Genomic DNA, 25817 nt, shown 5'->3' with positions numbered 1-25817 from the left:
ACTTTTAAAGAAATTTGACACCAGAGATTTTTAAATAAATTGTTTATCACATTTTTTTGATGATCGAGATTTTGAGGAAAAGGAGATGTTTTCTGAAACCACATTATTACTTGAAAAAATACATATATACAGGTACTGTGCATGTTACTAAAATGCATCACTGCAGAGAAAAACTGATTTCAAATTTTTACTGCAACAATCGATAGATCTTTTTAGTAGTGACGTCACATATGCCAAATAATAGGTAACCCCATAGTGCACAGTCATGAAGAATTTCTCGATATTTCTATTAGATCGATTTTCGACCTTATGTACTTTGGACATAAGTGCCAAAAAAATGGCTTCTTTGTCATGACCTTAAATATTACAATATTCTGGCAATATTAAAAATATTTAAGAAGCTTCAAATCCCAGGTGACAAACTAATAGAATTATAGAACTTATATATTTAAAATAGAACCATATTGATTTTTGTAGTAATTAATAAATTAAAATTATAGGTATCAATGTTACTGAGCATGCGCATTAAAAATAATTTCATGTAAGCCAAGGAGCCTCGCAACAGGGTATCACCCAAGAATAGTTTGGTTGTGGTTAAGAGTACGTCTATAATAAACCACTTGAAGAAAAAAACATTCAATAAACACACCAACACAGTTGAACTCCAAGAAAAAAAATAGCAATACTTAGAACTAGAAAATGCCAAGATTAAACAAAACATGAGAAAATATGCTAATGATGATAGCAATAACATATCAACAAGAGCTTACCTGCGTATGAGGATGACGCTATTCTTTCCGAGCATGAGCATTAGGGATAATACGGCTAATGTTAAATTTTTACTTTATTTAAATTTAGGAATATTCTTTTATACCTATCGTTTTTTGTAAGTTTTAAGCACATTATGTATATATTTTACGAAACATGTGTTGGTTGTTCTTAAATAGGTACTTCAAAATCATTGTAAAAATAAATTAATTTGAAGTTGTTCATTTTTATAGTATATATGTAAATAGTACACAAAAATGTTAGATTCGGTCTGTACAATTTCAACTATGACAATTTGTTGTGGGTTGCCTAAATATATGACGTCACACTTAAAGAGTCTATTCTCATCCAACTGATTTGACACCTTCTCATTTCTTAACTATATTTGATACAAATTGGTGTCAGAAGCGAGATTTGGAGGATTATTAGTTTGAGAAAACAGCGAATTCCAGTCAGAACAAAATCTAAAGTAGCAGAAATGAAAGAATCAATGAAACAAATCATGGAAATAACTATGGATATTAAGACAGGACAAGATGAATTAAGATCTAATATGAAGGCAAGACAGGATGCATTAATTAAAATCTGATATGAAGACAAGACAGGATACAAGACGAAAGATGAAAGACGAAATCAAAAGTGACTGAATAATAATTTAGATGGCTTGTTCATCTAAATCAGGAAAAAGTAAAGTAATCAAGACAGAAATAGATAACTGGTTAGAAATCGTAGATCACAGATTTGACAACATAGAGAAAGCAGTGGAAGAAGAGATTACCATTGTAAGGAAAGAAGAAGATATAAAGAAAGAATATGAAAATATTAAAAATGGCATGACTCCATGACAGAAACTGTCAAAATTGAGCAGTTTCACTAAGGTTCAGCAAAATTTCAACCACCAGTTTATGATGGTAAATCTTCTTGACAAACTTACACGAAACAGTTTGATGCCGCAGAGAAAGTTAATAACTGGAAGAATATTGTGGGTTACCTAAATATGTTACGTCACACTAAAAGTGTCTATTAGCTAGATATTTAGGAGTATTCTTATACAATCAAACTTACAATTTAGACCAACCTACATCTATTAAAAATTCAATGAAAAAGTTGGTGTCTATTGAGAAAAAAGCTTTTGAATGTAGTACAGCAAAATTAAATTCACTTTTACCAATTTTTGAATGGTTGAGTTGATCTAAATCATATAAAATATTAAAAATTTTACATGTAATTGAACTTTAATTATACAGTGAGCGACAAAAGTATGGAATATATTTATTTAAAAATCAGATGTTCGTTATTTGAAAAACCGCTCGGACCCGTCGAATTATATTTTTAGTTGCGCATTTTATGAAGCAATTTTCATTTATACAGGGTGGTCCAAAAAAAGTTATGAAATCAAGGCCAACTTTTTTAAAAGGAAACCCCACTTATTTGTATTTTTAATCAATTCTCCATGGAATTGCGATCATTTTTATATGTAACATAACCTATACCTATCTTTAACTGTTTTCGAGATAATGGCAAAGTTTACAGAATAAAATTCAGTTGTCGCACGGGCGGTCAATTCTTTACGTTTACGGGGCAATTGTAATGGTATGACCTTCGGTCTCCATAGACGGGTTGTTCCGGAAGCCCACAATAAAAAGGGAATTTTCAGAAAGTTATTACAAAATTTGTTTTTATTTCGGTTAATAATCGAGATTTTTTAAAATAAAATCAGGAAATTAATTGTTTCCAGTAATTTATTACAGAATATTTTAAATTAACCTACTAACAAGTAAGAACCTAATTATACCTAATGGGGTGTTTGCACTCAACTAAATTGAAACTGAATATTTCTGGTATAAAAAAATCATGCAAATACCCCATTTTAACAAAAAAAAAAAAATATGTTCCTCTAAAACAGTCATTTCCTTAAATTTAGCTTAACGGAATCAATTAAAATAAATCACATATGGTTCAAAATAGATACCTTTGTATTAGCTTTATAAATTTTATGTTTTCTTATATTCTCATTAGCAAATTTTAAAGAAAAGTAAATACGAACCCTAGTATATAGGGAAACAAAGTAATCTAATGGAAATGTTTTACACGGATGACTGAAGGGCACTTTTAAAAATTCCATTTTAAGTTGATATCCAACATGTTCTTGACAGATTAGTTCATGAAATCTGTTAACAAAAATATCTTCTAATCGATTTACATATTCCGCAATATTTTTGCATGGGATTACTAGACCTCCAAATTGATTTTCTTGAGTAGTCACGTATGCTTTTAGTTTACAAAATGAAGTTTCGATATCGTCCAATGTGTTGCTTTTTGAAAAATCTATGCAGGTGTCACAAGAATGTTGTATTAAAGATTTTTTCAAAAGATATCCTGTAACATAAATTAAAGCGTTGCCCTCTGGAGTCTTCAGATCCTTGTAATCATTGGTGGATACTTTAATAGGAGTGAATGTGGATACAGGTGTAGGTATTACTTGGCTACACTGTTTCAACACATCAGGAGTAAGGGCCAATAAAACTTCGTCTATATCCTCCATACAATTTGCACCGTCAGCTTGTTCAAAATGTCTTAGATTTTTTTAAATGCTCTTACAAATTGAATAGGTGTTGGATTCTTAACATTTCCACAATTCCTTATTTGCCCGAAAAAATTTTCGAGGCAGTCCTGGTTTAGGTTTTTTGTAAATAAATATTTAAATGTCTTCGTCTGTAATTTTTTAAATAAAGTAAGAACAGACTTAATAGTTAGTCTCCAACCAAAAATAAAGTTTTTTTGTTACTTGCTTTCCGTCAATGCTCTCAACTCGTAAATGTTTGAACAAATCATCAATTTCATTTAAAAATGATATCTGCTTTTCAGTTCCCGTGAACGCTCTGAAATTTTGCAACATATTTGAATTTAATAAGTCAAAAAAGTCATTCATTTTTTGTATAAAGTTAGCTGTATCTTTTGCTTCCTCTGGTAAAACATTATAGTCAATATATGTGAACATTGCGACAGCTACGGAGTGACTAAATACTTGTGAGGCTAATTTCACCTTCATTTTTTGAAAACTGTTGGGATTGATATGATCTGCAGTTAATTTAGGAGCAAGCCTATATTGTTTACTTTGGTCACATTTAAACATTTCTTCAACATATTTTTTATTTGTAGATCCAGTTCTAAATATAAATTTATAATTAAAAGTTATTTCGAGTTGATTTCAAAAGATGGGGCACATCAAACATATAAACTAGCTCTTTCTCACCAACAAAGAAGCATGGGTTGTCCTCACTTAACTTTAAATCATGTTTTACTAATTTATAAAAGTTGGAACCTTGATCAGAAACTACTCCCTGTACGTTTAGACCTGTTGCATCTAATTTTCGTATTGCCTCGAATAATATATTTTTAATTTCATCTGATGATGAAAAAAGTATGCAATGGGCTGTTTCCAACTACAAGCAATTCCTCTACACATTAAGACTAAAGCATTACCAGATACGTCTATGGATTTTTGGTTGTAGCCTTCTTGAAAACCTACTATCTTGTCCTTTGAAATGTCATAAAAGAGATGACGTTTTATACTTATCTCATCCATATATAAAAAACAATATTTTGCTTTCTCTGGTAAAAGACGAACTCTTAATTCGGTTACCCGAAATATAAATTCATTGAAACCAGGATTAATTACCCAACCTTGGGTAAAGCGATGAAGGGTAGATTTAGACGGTAAGCGACATATTTTCGAAAACTTTTTATAAGCTTTCGGACCAAGAAAATATACACTCAAAGCGAACTGTTTAAATTCATTGGAGTACCTACAACTTTTGGGAGATTTTCTTAGAAGTAAAAGCTGTGTTTTCAAGAAATCACAAGATTCTGCTGGATAGTTATCTTCCAAAAATTTAATAACATCATCCTCAGTTAATCCTGTCTCAATTCTTCTTCTGATTCTAGAAGTGTGGTCTTCTTCTTCCAGTATTTTAATTTTTCTTTTTAACGCCGTTTTTCTTAGACTTGTCGCCGAAATCTTTAGTGATGTTTGACACCATTGGTTACGTTTTAAATGCTCCTGGGTTTGTACACATGCATCTGTATGAATGCTAGCATTCGTTTGAACACATGCATCAGTATACTCCCTGCTTGTGCTTGCTTTAGAAGTCGTCGCAAAAACAGTACTTTCCGTCCTCGACAGAAGCAGCGAAGGGATCGCATTGTAATGCAGACGTTGTTGACGTACCATAAAGCTCTCAGGGGTAAAATGTAAACTACAAATTCTAATTCGTTCGTAACATTGGTCTGGAGTAAGATTGGCATATTTGTGCTCACCAGAGAACCCCGATTGACTTTTCCAAATTTTACATCTGCAATAATAATAACAAATTATCTTTTTTTACTGTAAAATTAATGTTAATCTTATTTTTTAAAGGTTTATTTGAGCATTTCGCCAGTTTGAATGTACTAATTAAAATATTTATATTGAAATCTGTATTATACTCGCGTATACATTGATTATTATTACAAACAAATACGCTACCAGAAACAAGTACTATTAATGATAGCTTTGATAACAGAGGTATTTCTGTAGGTTGTGAAAGAGTTACCACTGTAATCCAATATTAGCGGAGTATTACTTCGGTAAGTAGTGGTAGCCTCTTTGTTTGTAATAATAATCAATGTATACGCGAGTATAATACATAATTCAATATAAATATTTTAATTAATTAATTAAAATTGGCGAATTACCTAAATAAACCTTAAAAAAACATATTATCTTCCGTTATAGCATATTCTAAAAGAACAAAGAAGTAATACTGATTGAGTTTATCGTAAAATATTATAATTAAAACAAATGTAAACTCACTTAGCTACATCTCTTGGACACCTGAAAATGATAGTCCACTTCCATGCTTTGTTGTGCAACCATCTACCGAACAATATACCACAGGCATGTTAATACAATCTAATCTCCCTTCGCGTTTTTTGTCTACTCTGTACAAATCGCCACTACCGTTCGCATCGACAACTTGATGCACTATGTATGTGCTGGGTTCCTTGCTCCCCAACAGCAGGTCTGCGGGGAAAGGGAAAGCAGAAGCGGCACGCAATGCCCGTGCCACAACTGATATTTATTCTGTAAACTTTGATAATGGCATCTGAATACAGAATATGGAAATTTTTCAAAAATTACCCTGAGATTTACCTTGCTGGTTTTAAAATAATATAATACTTTTCCATCTTAGATTTGTGTGATTCACAGAAAGTTGCTTCAAATTAGAAAAATCCATAAGAAATAAGTGCTCCGGTGATTTATTTTGATCATTAGAACACAATGACTTGAATGTAAAAAATATAAGTGAGGTATTTAGGTATAATTTAATTAAAAACGCATAATTTTATTGTATAAAATATGATTTTGTTAAATGTCACTATTTAAATTACGAGCCAGGTTATTTTGCAAATTTTTAGCACTGTTTCATGTCTTTTTTGTAAAGAACAAAAAACTTAAAAAACTCCATAAAAACACGCATTATAGCCGTCGTCAAGCAACTAAATATTAAATAGGTAACGTCAAAGTCAGTTGAAACTGATGTACATACCTTGTTCACTACTACTATTTTTTATTATTTAGGACAGTGCAATTACTTAACTAGATGGCGCATTTAACAGAAACGCAGCGAATAGAAATTCTAATTTATTTGGGACACGGTGACAAAGCCAGAACACAACAAGAAGTGTGTGATACATTCAATAACAAGTATCCAGATCATCCAATCAATCAAGCTGTGCTTAAATATTTGAAAAACACAAAATGTATTTAGCAGAAAGTATACCAGTTCCCACTGACTTTGACGTGACAGTCCTTACGTATCGAGAGTAATTTTTGAAAATTTTTCATATTCTATATTCAGACGCCATTATCTCGAAAACAGTGATCAGAATTCCATGGAGAATAATTGAATAAAAATACAAAAATGTGGGGTTTCCCTTTAAAAAAGTTGGCCTTATAACTTTTTTGGGCCACCCTGTACAAATGAAAATTGCTTCAGAAAATGCACAACTAAAAATATAATTCGACGGGTCCGAGCGATTTTTCAAATAACGAACATCTGATTTTTAAATAAATGTATTCCATACTTTTGCCGCTCACTGTATATGTAATATGACCAAATACTCGACTGTCCATAACTGATGACTGGATTCTATGAAAGTTAAAAGCTGCATATTTACCAATACTTGTACTTTTAACAGTTTAACCATTACAAGAGTTTTTGAACTGGTGAAAAAATAATTACAGCCGCAAAAAATATAAGTTACAACTAGACATCGGTAAACCAGGAACACTTTGTGTTTGGAAAATTTTGAGTCGGATGTTATATGTAAGTGAAGGTGTAAGCTGACCAAAACGTATAGGATGTTAGGACCAAAACTGGAATAATTTAATTAAAAAACATTTTATGTTGGTACACCTACAACTCATACTCAATTACCAATTGGGTGTATAAAAAAAAAACTGAATCAGTATTATCGATACTGTATCTGTACTCCGTACATAATTGGCAACATGGGAACCGGCACCACTGTAGTACCTTCGATACTTTGATGATGAGATGAGAGAGTTTTTATTGTTGTATTATTATTTATATATTTCAATAGATCCCTTTTCTATTTTTTTTAAATTTTATTTTGACTTGGAGCCCAGAACTATCTCAAAATGACATGTAATCTAAATGTGAGGGAATCAACTGAAAGTTAGATCGTTTAAAAAAATAATTTAAAAATTTATTAAAGTAAATAAGAATCACCCTCAACATCTGCTATAAATTGTGTCAAATTTTTGTTCAATAACAGGTAAGCCAGCAAAAAAAGTGAAATAAGAATTTTGAATTGTAAAAGTTATTGCAAATACCTATGCAATTTTATGAGTAACGTTACCGAAATGATCAATACTAAATGAACAATAAATGAAAATGAAAATCAGAATATTGTGTAGTCTCGTCTTTAATTTGAATGATCTAAAAAAATAGTCACTAATAATTAAAAAATCATATAAAATGATAATTACATCAGCGATGTATCTGGTAACAGCGACAAATTACCTTTTACTATAACTCAGCAGTATTCAAACTGTATTCCGTGGAACCCTGGGGTTCCGCACAACCTCTCTGGGGGTTCGGCGACTCACAATCAGTCAAAAATTAAAATTTTATTATCGATAATTACAAAATTCAAAAAAATTATTATTAATTATACTCTTAAATCTTTTGATTTTTATAAGTATACGAGTATAAGTTACTATAAGGGCTTTATCTATTTATGCAAGAGCAAGCAGTCGGCTTATAACTTATAAGCTGGCGCAGCGTTCTTCGCGTTGGTTATGTCGCGTCGCCTTTCCGAGATTTATAAGGAATATCCTGAAATTGCTGGCCAAGTAATAAATGTATCAATGCCTTTTGCAACTATGTACCTGTGCGAAAAATCATTTTCCACGTATGTAGCGACAAAAACAAAGTATCACAACACTTACGACAATAGCACCTGATTTTAACATATTATGTAAAAAAATTTTCAAACACATCCCAGTCTTTGATGATATTTACTATTTTTTTAATTACTCCATAAATACTCCATAATACTCCATACTCCATAATACTCCATAAATATTTACTTTAACTTTAAAGTCTTACTTTAATTTTTACTTATTGGAATATTTATTTTGTTAGTCGTAGTACATATTTATAAATAAGTATATTAAATAATCAGTAAAAAATGTGTTCGAAAATTTTTGTTAGGTGTAGGGGTTCCTCAAAAAAATCGAACAATTGGCGGGGTTCCGCACGTCGAAAAAGTTTGAAGACTGCTGTTATAGCTTAATGTTTTGTACAGTATCCAAACTTTCTGTCAAATATGATAAATATAAAACATCAAAACAATAGACAAAAATAATTTTAAATATTTGAAATATAATACCCCATTGTCAGTAAGTATAGTGCAGTTTTTTAAAAGCTAATTATAACATGACTATTTACTAGGGCTTGCAATTCCGGTATCCTGGGATCCCAAAATACTGAGATCCCACATCAATTTTTAAATATGCGGATCCCGTTGTGGATTGCGGGATTCCGGGATTGTGCATAGCTGCTTCTCACCGTCCATTTGGCGTCGTTGATTTCACACGTGGCCCTACCACGAGGCACAAAACAACTTTGTTTTCTTCGTTAGTGGTGGTAGTCTGTCACAGAATAATTAACGTAATGTTCTAGACTTCTAGAGGAAAGTATCTAGAACTAGCCTATATTCGTCTAAAATCTGTAACCCCAATAAGTGTCGAAGCCGAGAGCTTTTTCTGCTGCCGGTTATCTAGTAAACGGCATATGGAGCTCCTTATCAGACCACAGCGTAAACATATTGTTTTCTTCAGAAATATTTTCAGCAAAACCAATAAATAAAAATAAGAATTTTTTCAATTGATATTAATTTCGTTATTCTATATTAAATACATATCATTTTGTTTATGTTGTACATTTACCTGTCAATAATTAATATTCAAAAATACTCTCCTCTTTTTCAAATGTGTGATAAATATTATCTGTTTCAAAATCAGTTTGTTATTTTTAATTGTAACAGCCATAATTAAAAAAGTTACATTTACAAATTAAATTATATTTGTTTTTTCATTTATACAGGGTGGTCCGAATTTTATGCAGGAAACTTTGAGGGTAGATAGATCTCTTTAAAATAATATGTGTTTGCCTTATAAACATAGGTCTGGAACGGCCCCGTTTTAGAGATAGGGTGTTGAGGTTTTAAAAAAAAGATGTTTTGTTTATATCGCACACTACCTCACAGGTGGTGTAGAAAGGAGTGTAAATAATTTTGTTGATGTGCTTACAAATTGCATTTACTTTTAAACAAAAACAAATATTCTTGTAATATTATCGTTAGAAGTGTCACAAGGGGATTGTATTGGTATGAATAATTTGAGAACGGCGAATCTTAGGGAAAAAATTGTGCATTAAAATATAAATCAGTTACAATGACATGTAAAAAATGCAGTGGCGTAGGTTTTTTTGTAAAAAAGAGGGTGACCCCTGTCCAGTTGTACACCACTGGTTGAACCTTTAAAGCTCATATTTCAGGGAATATAAGGCCTACTATCATACATTACAGTGGCGGCGTGTTAACATTGATTGAATGTGTTCTGCTTAGGGTTGTTACATTTGTTGAATTGAATTCCGGGATATTAAGTGCCCGGAGTTTCTAAATTTAAAAATTTTCAAGGTCATGCGTTTTTCCTGGCACTTCTGAATTTCAAGGAACAATGCATTTATAAAAAAATACAGATTTTGACAAGAACGATTTTTTAAATTGATACCTTTTTGAAATATCTATTCACGAATTACCTACTGACGATATAAATAAATTGGAATAAACTAAATATATTTTATTAAATTATTGAATATTGTTTATTAAAAAAAATCGTTTGTGAAATTTACCGACGATTCAACGAATTTTAATTTTCCTCGCCGTGTTATGATTTTTTCTTTATCTTCTTTTATATATATGTACATTATATTATATTCTGGGAGTTATACGTGCAAATCCGAAATCTGGGACCATACAGCTCATTCCCGGTACAATCACAGAAAATCCCGGTCACACCCATGTGGCCAGATGTTCTTTTAATATGTCGTCAAGATCTGCACTAAAATTTATGAGTCCACGAAACACATCAGGGTTGTCCGAATTTTCTGTCTCGTCGTGTCCGTGAAGTGCTAATTCGAAAGCTCCGCAAAATTTTATGCAATCTATGATTTTAGATAATACATAACGATTTTTCGTTACCTGTTCATTGTGTTTCCGTATATTATCCCAATATGCAGAATCTAACTGACTTCTTACGTTTATTTTACCTAAAGACTTAAATGACTTAAATCTTTCACACTGTATATTTGCCCATGCTTTATCCCCACCGAAAAGTAAGCACGGAAAATAAAACTGTATTTTTTAAATCACACCCGCACACCCACTCTGCTTTTGTGTATACATTATTGTTAAATTTTCTTTTATAACTTTTCCTTCGGCTTGTTCCACTAACTTCAAAATTTAATTGTGGTGTTGGCCCACCTAATTCTTTGATTTTTAGTTTATCTCATAAGGCAGAGAACCAAATAAAGTTTTTTTTAAAATGAAACGCTATTCATTTTAATAACTATAATATCCGTAGACGCCTAAATGAAAATATTCACAAGTGCTGCTCGCAGAAATAAACCACCATATATCACATACAAAATTTTACTGCATTTACATTTTACTGCAGCAGTGGCTGTCACTGTTGCAGCCGCAAAAGCCCATACCTTCGTGTACTGGGTCACGTGCCTGATTAGCCAATAAAAACAAAGGACGCAGCTAATTGTTCGCTATGCACACATTTTGTATATGAGGTTGTATATATTAAGGAGCATAGCTCGTGTCGCAATAAATAATAATATAAGCTCCTAGATTTATTTTAGCGCAAGTACATTTGGATTCTTTAAATATTTTGTTGATATTTAATATGATTAAATACATAAAATTATATGTGTTCTGCAGCTCCGCAGCTCTTATGGTAAAACCGCCACTGATACATTATATGTACCAAATTTTATAGAGATCGGTTAATAGATTCCGGAGATATAAACAAAAAACCAATTTTTTTTGACAACTTCAACACCCTGTATCTCTAAAACAGTGCCGTTCCAGACCTATGTTTATAAGGCAAGCACATATTATTTTAAAGAGATCTATCTGCCCTCGAAGTTTCCTGCATAAAATTCAGACCACCCTGTTTTGTCTAATTGTTTAGGTATGTAATGTTTTGTATTGTTTACTTATCTCACATCATGTAGTGTATGATGTAGTTTTCTGTTTGTACCTACCCTGTAATTGGAATTTCTGTAGGGTAGTGTATTGTCTAAATAAATAAATAAATAAATAAATAATAAATAAATCTTAAGCTTAAATTATTTGTTTGGTAAGAACATTTTTTTGGTATATTGAAAATAAATTATAGAAGCTTAATTTTATACTTTTATTACATAAAAAATGTGGGTATTATAGTATAACAATATATCATATTATCGTGGTATCCCATTTATACCGAGATCCTGCGGGATTTTAATGTCAAGTGCCGCGAATACCGGGAATTTCAATTCATTGCGGAATTGCAAGCCCTACTATTTACCTATTTTATTAAACAAATAACTTCAGATTTGTATTCAGGGGACACATAATATTACCCCTAAAAACTGTAAATAGTACACGATGGTCAGTTTCGGTCTATACGGTTCCAGTTATTAAAGAATATTCTGGGTTGCCTAAGTGTGAGACATCACACTAAAACAGTCTATTATTACTGACACACCCGATATAAGTCATCTGAAATAAGTTAATAGTGATTATTGAAGAAAAAGACACATATACAGGGTGACATAGAAAAAAGTACATTGCATAGTGTCATACAATAGAAGACACTAAAACAAGAAAAAAAGTTCCTATGAACATGGGTCCGCAAGGCCTTCGGTTAAAGGATACGGGGTGTTGAATTTTAATTTTTTTTTATTTGCAAAAACAATGATAAATACTTCAACAATTAAATTTTAATGGTATGATGAAAAATATGATTAATTAAAACAAAACATTAAGTTTTTAGAAGATGTTCAAATTGTTGCCCTTGTACTTCAATACATTTTTCCATTCTTCTTCTTAATGATTGACGGCATCTTTGAAATATTCCTAGGTTATTATGAAATCTATCTGCCGATTCCATAATTCTTATCCATAATTGTTCTTCATTATGTATTTCTACAGCATAAACTTCATTTTTCATAAATCCCCAAAATGAAAAATCGAGGGGATTAAGGTCGGGACTANCATAAAGATATTCAAAAAAAAACCCCAAACAAAAGTAAAATTCAACACCCCGTATCTTTTAACCGAAGGCCTTGCAGACCCATGTTCATAGGAACTTTTTTTCTTATTTTAGTGTCCTCTATTGTGTGGCACTATGCAATGTACTTTTTTCTATGTCACCCTGTATACAAATTAAACAATTTACGAAAACATCTTTTATCCCTGCTAAGTTCAATTATGCTCGGGAATATTGAAAAATATGGCATCACTGTTTTACAAATTATTGGTTGTGACGTCACAAAATTACATATCTCCATGCTAAAAATTAACACTAAAATGACAAAATAAGTATTTGGTCATCCCCTCTCTATACTAACTTACCTTCAAATTTATATATGGGGCCTCATTAACCCTTTTACTATTGATAAGACTGAGTTTTGCTCCGATTCCTAATAATTATTTAATTTTAATAATATAATTTACTTAAATAGTTTACTTAGTTACTTAATTTTTGTCACTTCATAAATCTGATTTTTTTTAATCTGTCAAAGAAAATATTTTCGATTTCTCTGTGGGTAATTGTTATTCGTGTCAATGATCCCATTAATAAAGAGTTATATTTACCTTGAAACATAGCTAAGAATGTGAACCACATTTCCAATAAAGAATCATCCGACATAAACTTTAATGCTACTGGTCTATGTGAGAGAACATTATTCAAATCAGAAACAAGGGGCCAATAACAATGATCTTTCATTACAGGTTTGCCACAGTCGACGACATAATGAAAATTTTCGTTTTGATCTGAAAATAATAATCCTTGGTGGTTATTTCTTTGACAACTTGTAATTTTAAATTTCTTACCATGTAAGGTGTTCTTTATTAAAATTTTGCTCATCATATACTTTAAACTAACTACCATAACATGTAACAGATTTAAATGTTCCGTCATTCTTAAAGCTAAACTTTCGTTTGAAAATAACTGCACGCTTACATGCACCACTCTATTACTCAGTGTGTCGGGATCTACTGATCGTTCTAGCATCATCGAAATTCTACTGTAATGAAGAACAAAAGCTCTAGTCAATGCCTCTTTATAATCAGGATCTGGAAGCATGTTCAGCAAAAGACACACCACTTTCTGGGGAAATTCAAATTTCACTGTCCGAAACACCAGTTCCTCTAAGAAAGTTTTATGGACCAAATTTTCTTGCAATGAAGGACAGTCTTTGTAGTCTTCTATAGGTTTTGGATTAGGTAGAGAGTTCAAAGCTTCTTCATAAATTCTTTTAGAATCATTTTGATATTGTGCATATTCTGTAACTAAATTTTCTGGCACTTCATTTAATACCCTGTATTTCTGTAATCAAAAATTGTAATTATAATTATATTATATATAATATAATTTTATAAAATTTATAATTTATAATTATAAATAATAAAATAAATTATAAATAATAAATAAAATTTATATATTATAAGTACAGGGTGTTTCAGGATTAAGTCGACAAACTTTAATGAGATATTCCTCATAAAAAAATAAGAAAAAAATTAAGTATACATTTTTTTCCATACGTTTCATTTTTGAAATAAAGTTAAAGATTTTTTAAAAAATTCGAATTTTCTAAATAACTTCTAAATGAAGAAGGCTATTTAATCCAAATTTGGCATGACGCATCTTATAAGATACCATTTTTCCATAGAAGTAGAAGTCCCACAAGCAACCAGTGGAGGAGTTATGGGGACTCAGACTCATTAAATTATAAAAAAAAATTATATGGCCCTACTGAAAATAAAAAATGATGCTGTTTTTAGATAGAACAATTTGTTATTGACAAAAAGTGTACATTCACTTTTTTTCCTAACTCTTATAGTTTCATGGCAAAATTGATATTTCGAAAGGGTGTTCATCATTATCGATTACTGCTTGAGTTTTCTGTTAGATTACTTGTTAAGTAATGTTTCATAGCAAATTTAGTAGAATTAAATATCCATTTATATGGGATGATAGGGCACCTGGCGAATACCCGCTCAAAAAAGTAACGTCCCAAAGAACAGTACTTCATGGCGGCAGATGTAGAAATTTGCTTTTTAGTATCTTTTTCTTTTATATTATATTAAGATTTGACAACAATGCATAGTCTAATTCCCAATTGTGCATGTGCTGTGACTAAAGCACGGGTATGAAAAATTACTACTGCTTAAAAAAAATTAAGTTTTCACAATGGAATTTGAAAAAATAAACTATGGATGCGTGTTTTTAAAAGTCAAAGGTAGCCTCCGTATAAATATGACCCCCATTCACAGGTACATTGTGCATAAAAAAATGTGCATAAAAATGCATGGTTACTATAATTAAAACTAAACTAGTGGAAAAAATTAAAGGATAAAAAAAATCTAAATTTTCGGCGATTTTTCAAATGGCTGTTAGTCCAGGAGGTACTTGTTTCGGGTTGGGTAAAACGCATATGATCGGAGATTTTTGCTTTAATGGCTTCTAAATAACATCAGAAATGATAATATTTCTATGCAAATAAAAAAAAACCTGGGCTTAATTGTTATTGCAAAAAAGTATAAAAAATAGCAAAAAAATTCATTTTTTTCTTGGATTTCTCGTCGACAACTTAGCAACTATTCGTTTTAGACAAAAATTGAAGAGGAAAAAAAGTTTTGTAATTAAATTTTGATCAAGATAGAGTTAGTTGCAATTCGAAAAAATAATTATTGTTGTTGCAAAAATCGGAAAAATCATTTAAAAAATTGCAAAAAATGCTAGTTTATTTGTCAATTTTTTTCAGACACTTGAATAATACCTAGGATCTTCATACTTTTCCCAATTAAACTTCTTAGTGCATAGAATCATCACACCAAATTTCATCCAATTCGGTTCGATAGTTTTTACATAATAATTGTTTAATTTTTTTATTTTTTTTAAATTAAAAAATTTTCAAAATCAAATTTCTAAAAATCTAAAGCCTTTGAATACTTGAAAATTTCACCACAAAAAGAAGAGCTCTCAAGCTTTAAAATGCTTTTTGAAAAATTCAAATCGGACGATTAGGTGAGCCGTGGTGATTGTTTAAACATTTTCGCAATTTTCACGCTTATAAACAATTGCAATAATTTAATGTTTTTTCAAATTTTTTTTTATTTTAAAATATGGTTTGAAAGTACTCGGAAAGACGAGTATTTAAAAAAAAACCTGATGATCCGCCCATTATTTTCGGAGTTATAGCCCGTTAAAGTTAACCCTTATTTACAGCAAAACTATAAGGGCTGTTTTTTGAACCAATAGGTTTGTTATTCCGAGTACTTTCCAGATATAAATTTTCAAAATTTGCAATCACGGGCGTCCCATTTAAAATGTCACTCAAAGATATTCAAGACCGCGTGAAATCAATGAGGTATCAGTGGTGGGGGGAGCAAACACACAGCTACTCCGATCTGAATTCTCGAGTTCAAAATTGCGACACTCGGAAAAATTTCACTTATCTCAGCGTCTAATGGACCAATTTCGATGATTTTTTTTTTAAATCGATGTCTCGCAACTAAAAAATTCAATTATCATATTTTCAACTACATTTTATTATTAATTATTGGACTTTTGACATGCCGATAAACAGTTACTTTAAAAAATGATTAATTTATTATGTTTATTTATTTACTGTTAATTTTCACGACCAAAATTTTTGCATGTTGCACCATGTTGTTGGTATTAATTAAGTATCCAAAAGATTCTTATACTTTTTTTATAAATAAAAAATAAAATTTAGATAAATATTTTAAAAGTAAACGAAAAAATTAAAATTATAATTATTCACAATTTATGTGAGTAATAATTTTTGAAAGACTTTTAGAAATTTATCGTACAACTAAAAATTAATACCAATTTTCAGTTGCTTATTTAAATAATTATTGTTTAAACTATTTTATAATATTTAAACAAACTTACTAGTATTACCAAAAATTTGAAAAGAACATTAAATTATTGCAATTGTTTATAAGCGTGGAAATTGCGAAAATGTTTAAAATCACCACGGCTCTCCTAATCATCCGATTTGAATTTTTCAAAAAGCATTTTAAAGCTTGAGAGCTCTTCTTTTGTGGTGAAATTTTCAAGTATTCAAAGGCTTTAGATTTTTAGAAATTTGATTTTGAAAATTCTTTAATTTAAAAAAAATAAAAAAAATGAAACAATTATTATGTAAAAACTATCAAACCGAATTGGATGAAATTTGGTGTGATGATTCTATGCACTAAGAAGTTTAATTGGAAAAAGTATGAAGATCCTAGGTATTATTCAAGTGTCTGAAAAAAATTTACAAATAAACTAGCATTTTTTGCAATTTTTTAAATGATTTTTCCGATTCTTGCAACAACAATAATTATTTTTTCGAATTGCAACTAACTCTATCTTGATCAAAATTTAATTACAAAATTTTTTTTTCTCTTCAATTTTTGTCTAAAACGAATAGTTGCTAAGTTGTCGACGAGAAATCCAAGAAAAAAATGAATTTTTTTGCTATTTTTTATACTTTTTTGCAATAACAATTAAGCCCAGGTTTTTTTTTATTTGCATAGAAATATCATTTCTGATGTTATTTAGAACCCGTTAAAGCAAAAATCTCCGATCACATGCGTTTTACCCAAGTACACCCTTTGTAAGACAGATACCGCTTGGACTATGTATCTTTGATAAAAATGATCATGTTGGAGTAAAAAAAAAGCAATTTGAAGCTTGAAGTTTCTAATTTTTGAATCTTGCAAAAAAAATGTTTTTCAAGTAACACGTATCGCGCAATCTTAATGAATATCATGAAAAAAAATTTTTAGAATTTTTTTTCAATCTTATTTTTGGTGTACGGACTTGAAAAAAAATTTTCCAACTTAACCACCTTATGGATTAGATAGGTTGTTCATTTAGCTTCAATTTCTTTTTGTTTTGGTCTCAATACGACCATTTCTAGCTGAGCTATCGGACTTTGAATGAAGATGGATCATTTTTTCTTTGTTCATCGATATCTCAGAAATCAATGGTTGCACAGAAAATCGACGGTGGGTTTCAGAAACTTGAATGAATTATCTACAAGGTCCTGGCACGGTTTTTTAGAAAAAAAAAATTTTGTATCCCTAACATGACTGAAAAATCGTAATAAATAGGACTTTTAGGGGTCTTCTAGAAAATCACGTGTCACATTGAGAATATTGGGAAAATGACTAATGTTAAGTGTGCCTTTTACAGGTCATTGTACCCCTAAAAGCCCTATAGAGTTTCAATTCGATCCATCAAGCCGTTTTTTTGTTTCATTCGATTGAATTTTTTAAAAAATTAAAGGATCACGTTTTTTTGCCTTTAAATGCTCATAATCTGTATAAAAATTAAAAAAACATTATTTTCCTGATTTTTTTTTACATTCTTATTGCAGAAAGCGTTTGAAATTATGAAAAAAAAAAAATAAAAATTTTTTATTAACCGATTTTCAGAAATTTCACAAAACCGCCGGCATTAGCGTCACCCAAAGCGTACCATGTGGAGGTTGCACGGTCGGATTTAGGTTTTTTTTACACCGTGCGAAAAGCGTTTGAAGTTATGACAAAAAAAAGAAATTTCAATTTTTCAAAAAAAAAATTTTTTCAAATTTTTTTTTTACTGAAAAAAAGGCGGTTTGAAAAAAACTGTTTTAGTGTTCTGTAAATTCGGAAAAAGCGTTTTATGAATTCGGAAGTATTGCAGCAATAATCTCTGAAAAGGGTGTAGATCGAGGTCAATATTCGGTTAGGGGTATCAACTTTTTTAAATTTAATTAAAATTCGGTCAGCATAATCACCAAATGAAGTAGGGCAATCGTGTCGAAAATGCTTGGGGATTACTGAGATAAATTTTCTGGAGTGATTCCAACAAAAACATTTTTCAAAAAAATTTAAAAATGTTTTTTTGTCATTAGTTCAAATGCTTTTCGCACGTGTGTAAAGGAAGCGTAAATCCGACCGTGCAACCTCCACGTGGTACGCTTTGGGTAACGGTAATGCCGGCGGTTTTGCGAAATTTCTGAAAATCGGATCAAAAAAAAATTTTTCAAATTTCAAACGCTTTCTGCAATAAGAATGTAAAAAAAATCAGGAAAATTTTTTTTTTCATTCTTTTACAGATTATGAGCATTTAAAGGCAAAAAAACGTGATCCTTTAATTTTTAAAAAATCCAATTAAATGAAACAAAAAAAACAATATTCTCAATGTGACACGTGATTTTCTAGAAGACCCCTAAAAGTCTTATTTTTTACGATTTTTCAGTCATGTTAAGGATAAAAAAAAAAAATTCTAAAAAACCGTGCCAGGACCTTGTAGAGAATTCATTCAAGTTTCTGAAACCCACCGTCGATTTTCTGTGCAACCAGTGGTTTCTGAGATATCGATGAACAAAATTGTAATTAAAGAATTAAATATTACTAAACATTTTAAAACAATAAAAATATGCACTTACAATGTAATTATTGAGATAATGGAATGAATATATAACGTTTTGACAAATTCGAACAAACATCTGATCCAATGAAAGGAAATATGGCAACACTGATCCCTGTATTTAACGCTTTGACTGATGCGCTATATTTGAATAGCTCGATTATAGACTAAAATTATTGCAATCGAAAACATATGTAGTAATAATTAATATTAAATAAATTTTTCGTGATCGAATGCAATATAATAGCAATTTGAAACAAAAATTGAAAGGATCTCTTTGCAAAATGAACAGTATAGGTGTCCTGTCATAATTTTCAATTTGACAAAGCGACGTCTCACTATCATACACTGACCTTCTTGATAGTTATCATATAGATTCTCGGTTTGCACATTTTACTTTTTTCTCATCAATCCATATTATGTTTCATACGCATTTTATATTGCTTTTCCTTTGTATCTTGGATGTTTATCAAGTTTACGGAATATGCGCAAAGCACAGTTGACAGTAATAACAGTTGACCCAACTTTTACCACTACGGTATGGCAATGGCAATGTTGCCAGATTTCATCCATAATTTTACAAGCTCTTAATGAATAAATAGACGGTTTTATTCAAATAAAAAGTTAATTGCCGTGCATTAAACACGAAAAATATATGCAAGCTAATATGTGTTGTATAAATTTCATTCGTATATAATATATACTATATATTATATTTAGTTCGCTCACATTAGTTTATGTAAGGTTGGTACTACAACGAAACTACTGTGTATAAGCATAGGCTTCCCTCCCGCACCGCCTGCCCCGCAAGAGATGTATCAAACCTCCTTAAGCCTTGGTTAAGTAATCACACGATTAGACTGTACATATACAATTTGTTTTATAATTGTATATTCACAGTCTAATCGCCTGATTAGTTGATCAAGTCTTAACCGAGACTCAAAGTACCGCACCTAAATACGTTAGTTTTTATTTTTATTTTTAAAAATCTTATGAAAAGTTAATATTAACTATTTCCCAGAAAATATGCATTTGTTTTGTAATACCCTTAAAAACGGTCAATATTGACCTATTTTGCAATTAAATGGAGCAAAATTTGATAATAGTTTTATGCAACTGTAAGCATTACAATCGGCAAAATTATCTTCATGTGTTTATAAAAATTAAAAATAATTATTTAGGTACCTGGATTTGAAAGGAAAACATCCCCAGTACCAAATTCCTGTAGCAATTCATTATATGAGTTTTTTCTCAAAAATAGTTAAGGTTATCGATTTGGAACAACAAATTCTGAGTTTTCCGTGACAAAAACAAAATATTTAAAAAAATAACTTCCAGGTTACATAATTTACTAAGTTTTCGAAACAGTGCCATAATTTACATAAAAAAAATTGTTGATTAATCTTGCGTCAGATAATTGAGGCTGTACTGCATTTGTGGCTCTTAGTCTAGTATAAATTATAGTTTCACTAATATTTTGTTGTTCATTTTCTGACAAAAAAAATTCTTTACATGTGGAATTTTAACAAGATTATAATTTCAGTATTCTTGAACAAAAATTACACCGATGACTTTTTCTGTTACAAAAGTTGCTCAACATCACATAATTATTGGATTCAAAATAAATGGCAATGACTGAAAAATAATGAGAAATTAAATTGTTCTTAAAATATAAAAATGGCCTTCAAAAATTGTTTTCTGAAAACAATAAAATCAAAATTTGTAAATTTAGAATTTTACAAAATATGTCCAAAACCGAGGAAGATATTTTCTTCACTAAATCTTGTACCTTTGCTCCAATTTAACCATCTATTCATCACTCACAGTTTCAAAGATAGTAACTAATATCACTAGAGCTTGACAATTCAGCTCATAAATAACATTGAGAGATGGACTACTATCATCGTCACAGTTGGACTTTGGTTCATTTTGTTTGCTGTGTTTTATATGTTGATATGGCTCTCTAAATTTATAGAAATTTAAAAGTGGCTCATCGTCCAAGCTAAGCTTATCAAATTAATAGATTTATTAAGGAGGTTCGATAGATCTCTTGCGGGGCAGGCGGTGCGGGAGGGAAGCTTATGCTTATACGCGGGAATTTCGTTGTAGTACCAACATTACATAAACTAATTTGCGCGAACTAAATATAATATATGCAAATGAAATTTATATAATACATATTAGCTCGCATATATTTTTCGTGTTTAATGCACGGCAATTAACTTTTTATTTGAATAAAAGTGTCTATTTATTTATTAAGAGTTTGTAAAACTATGGGTGAAATCTGGCAACATTGCACATCAGTATGGCATGGTGATAAAAATTGGGTCAACTGTCAACTATGCTTAGCACGTATACCGTAAAAATGAATGAAAAGCTATATAAAATGTGTATGAAGCAGAATGTGGATTAATGAGAAAAAAAAGTAAAATGTGCAAACCGAGAATCCATATGATAACAATCAAGAAGTTCAGTGTATGGTAGTGAGACGTCACCTTGTTAAATTGAAGATTATGACAGAACATCTATACTGTTCGTTTTGAAAAAAGAGATCCTTTCAATTTTTGTTTCAAATTGCTATTATACTCGACAGCCAAAATTATAGATAGTGATTCATCGCTAGCTCTTGGACTAGTAAGGGGGATGAAGCGTGCCGGGAACGAAAATCCATTGGCGTGTCTGCGTAAAAGGCAACAAGATATATAAAATATTGAAAAAACATAATAAAACATAACATCTAATATTTTTTACGGTTTGCTATAACCGGCACTTTGATAAATTTTAATTATTACAGCATTTTAAAACGTCCCAGTTGTGTTTTTTTAATTTATAAATTTATTATAGCCATGGAATTAGACCCCTCGTCTACGCTTATGCTACGACGTTTCTCAGGTCGGGCAAATCAAGTCCGTTTACACCCACTAAAAAAGCATTTCCCTATTCCCTACCAAGTGCAAAAGACAGAGATAAAATATAGATCGACGTTCAGTGTAACTCAGTCTATACACGATTATAGATTCTACCGATGTGCATGGCGAGCGGCACAAAGATAAATAATATTGAACCGTATAGAAATCATTTTATATTTTATACGCATTATGGTAATAGTGTTTTTATATTATGTATTAGTCACTCTTTATAATTTCAGCCGCCGAGTATAGGTATATTCCATTAGATCACGAAAAATGTATTAAATATTAATTATTACTACATAATAATTATGTTTCCGACTGAACTAATTTTATATTATATAATCAAGCTATTCAATTATAGTGCATCAGTCGAAGCGTTAAATAGAGCGTGCACTGTTGCCATATTTCCTTTCACTGGATCAGATGTTTGTTCAAATTTATCAAAACATCTATTCATTACATTACCTCAATAATTACATTGTAAGTGTATATTTTTATTGTTTTAAAATATTTAGTTATTTAATTACAATTTTATTTTCACAATCCTAACCATTTTTAAGAGCAATATTCACGTTTGATTAAAGTTTTTTCCAACTCCCGTAGGAGCCTGCGTATAAGAGCATAATTTTTAATATCATTTTTCAAAAAACTACATTGGTAACCGATCTGATATTTTTTCACAAAGCAGTTTGCATATTTATTAACAGATTTCAATTGCTTTGAAAACTTACCATTTTTTTCGGTATCGAACCTCCTTTAGGTGGTTTATCTGATTTGGAATTGACGAACAAATATTCATAAAAAAATTAATCTAAGCTTATTAATATGAAGAAAATCCAAAAAAAAAATATGACTAGTGTGGATACCTAAGAGACGAGATATTAATAAAATAATTTTTCACGATTTAGTACAGAGTTTTATGAGAATGCAGATTTTCTTGATCTTTCCACTTGGAATGCGCAACAATTGACGAACACTTTCTACAGCAACTTGTATAAATAGGAAACCGATATCTAAGGAACCGTATGCCAGCTTGTAGAAATCGATTAGGTACTTGTAACATACATGATTTATAATAATTCTCCTTCAAACTGCTGCCGTTGACTAACTTATCCTCCATATGCGTGATAGCAGTAACGCCGCGGTCTCGACGTAGCGTATTATTTGAAATTCGCAGGTGTCCAAACAGGATGATCGAACGGGAGCAAGCGAACGCCGAGCCAAGCGCGCCAGCCAAGTGCAACGTTGCCAAATCTAAAGGCTTACTACTTTAGTCACTAGCGGATCTACATAAACTTTCGTTAGACTTTAGACGTACCTCCGTACCCGATAAACCTCCTTAAATACTTTCCTGACTTATACACTGTGACCCATTTGAAACTGGGTCATCCCCATAAAAAAATTATTTTGACCAACTTTTTTATTGGATTGCAGAGGGGAGAAACGTGTAACCAGATCATTTTTGGAGGGTAAAAATTGAGGAAACCATATTAGCAATTTCTTTTTTAAATCTGAGTATGCCATTGAATTAAGCGCCCCTTAAAATGGGTTAACACCAAATGTCAAAAAATTTTTGGATATTAATTATTCTAGGATCAAATTTTCAATCATGCTGGTCTTATAGATTTAGGTCTTTTCATTCAATAACACATGAAATAAAAAGTGAAACGCGAGTTTATTTAATAAGAATATTTAGTAGGCATGGGTGTAAAAACAAACAAGAAATAAACAGAAAATTTACGAAAACAATTAAATTTTTGTTCTTTTTATCCATTAATTTCAATACACTTGTGTATCTTTTGTATGTTATGTATTATTCTCCTGAGTTGTTCTGGAGTAATATATCTGGGCAAGCGTAAATAATTCTGTTATGTAGTTCTTCGACTGACCACAGTCTAAATTTGTAAACAGATTCCTTTAGTTTACCCCAAAGAAAAAAGTCAAGGGGCGTCAAGTCCGGACTGCTTGGGGGCCACTCGATAAGAGGACTGTTGCGGCCTATCCATTGATTTTCAAAATTGTTATTGAGCCAATGCCTTACCACCACCTGTATTGTGCACCGGTGATGCGTCCAACTGAAATTTGAAGTTGAAGCGATCTTGACAGAGCAAGTCATGTACTGCATTCCAAAATTTGTTACCCAGAAATTTTCTTAAAGGAAAAGCGGACCAATCAATTTGTTGTCCAGTATACCGCACCACACATTCATTTTTTGAGAATACTGTCTCCTCATGTTTATTACCCAGTCAGGATTTTCAAACAACCAAAAGTGTGAATTTTGAAACACTACACCATTTGTTGTAATCGCTAAACAAAATTTATTTTAAAAAAATGTTTATTATTTAGATATTCACCTTGGGATCATAAATAAAATTCCTCAGAAAATTCTAAACTTTGTTCCCCATCCCCTATTTTAGATAGAGCCAGAGGCAAAAAAATTGTTTGAATTTACTAATCCTAGTTTTTTTATAGTTGATTAGAGTAGTTGTGTACACAAACATATTGTGGTCAGTCAAGCAAAACAGAGAACAGGTGTCTCAGGAACACTATCAAAGTTGTCGTACCTACCGAGATAATAAAATGAATTCACTAAAGCTGAAAGTTATGTCAGTCAGTCAGCTGAATGTGGGGACAGAGCTGGTTAGTCAGCTCCAATGTACGTATTGTTAAGGAATATTCATCTCCAGACAGGGCAAATTGGAGGCACTTTGTATATCGGCATTTTATAAACAAACGCCGAATAACCAAATCAAACGGAGATCAAGCGTTCGGGCGACACCCGCTGAAGAGGCATAAGATAAGATTATTCAGATATGAATGTTTGAAGCGATCACATACAGTCTGTTCACTTCCTATAAATTTTTGTTAATAAAAGTGTATAATCGAATAATTAATTAACATTTATTTTAACAGTATGTATGTACAAAAAATAAATAATGTGCAATTCGTTTACTAAACTTCAAAACTTTTGTGAGGGTAAACATAGGTCTGGAACGGCCTCGTTTTAGAGATACAGGGTGTTGAAGTTGTTAAAAAAAATTGATTTTTTGCTTATATCTCCAGAATATATTAAACGATTTCAATAAAATTTAGTACAGATAATGTCTGATAGTAGGCCTTGTATTTCCTAAAATATGAGCTTTAAAGGTTCAACCAGTGGTGTACAACTGGACAGGGGTCACCCCCTTTTTTACAAAAAAACCTACGCCACTGTATTTTGTACATGTTATATTTTAATGCACAAAATACGTAAAAAAGGTGACTAATTTTTTCCCTAAGATTCGCCGTTCTCAAGTTATTCATACCAATACAATCCCCTTGTGGCAGACACTTCTGATAATAATATTACAAGAATATTTGTTGATGTTTAAAAGTAAGTGCAATTTGTAAGCACATCAACAAAATTATTTACTTTCCTTTCTACACCACCTGTGAGGTAGTGTGCGATATAAAAAAATCATTTTTTTAAACCTCAACACCCTGTATCTCTAAAACGGGGCCGTTCCAGACCTATGTTTATAAGACAAACACATATTATTTTAAAGAGATCTATATGCCCTCGAAGTTTCCTGCATAAAATTCGGACCACCCTGTATATTGAATATCTAATATGTATAATTCTTTTAGTGTAAAATTTTTTAATATATTTCAATATTTTTCATAATGGTAGTCTGTAAAATTATATTATAAATAAATGGTCTATTCAATATAATTAGGATGTATATTGTTAATATTACTATAAATTACAATTTAAAATAAAATTTGTAAATAGTTCCTCGATTAATAATAAT

The 25817-nt window shown here is 30.9% G+C and overlaps 1 protein-coding gene across 2 annotated transcripts in view; it reads right to left on the bottom strand.

Annotated features, from left to right (window-relative positions):
* LOC108911533 (E3 ubiquitin-protein ligase Ubr3) overlaps positions 1-25817 on the bottom strand; it is a 209319-nt gene that overhangs the window by 139112 nt on the left and 44390 nt on the right. For both annotated transcript variants that reach the window (XM_023455676.1, XM_023455677.1), the window contains 2 exons: positions 13516-14011; positions 13276-13455 (listed from right to left, as the gene is read on the bottom strand). In XM_023455676.1, the coding sequence (XP_023311444.1) occupies positions 13276-13455; positions 13516-14011 (676 nt within the window). The remainder of the gene's footprint in view (positions 1-13275; positions 13456-13515; positions 14012-25817) is intronic.

Source organism: Anoplophora glabripennis, unplaced genomic scaffold, assembly GCF_000390285.2.
Source record: "Anoplophora glabripennis isolate ALB-LARVAE unplaced genomic scaffold, Agla_2.0 scaffold606, whole genome shotgun sequence".
Taxonomy (NCBI): domain Eukaryota; kingdom Metazoa; phylum Arthropoda; class Insecta; order Coleoptera; family Cerambycidae; genus Anoplophora; species Anoplophora glabripennis.
This window is presented reverse-complemented; position numbering and strand designations above follow the sequence as displayed.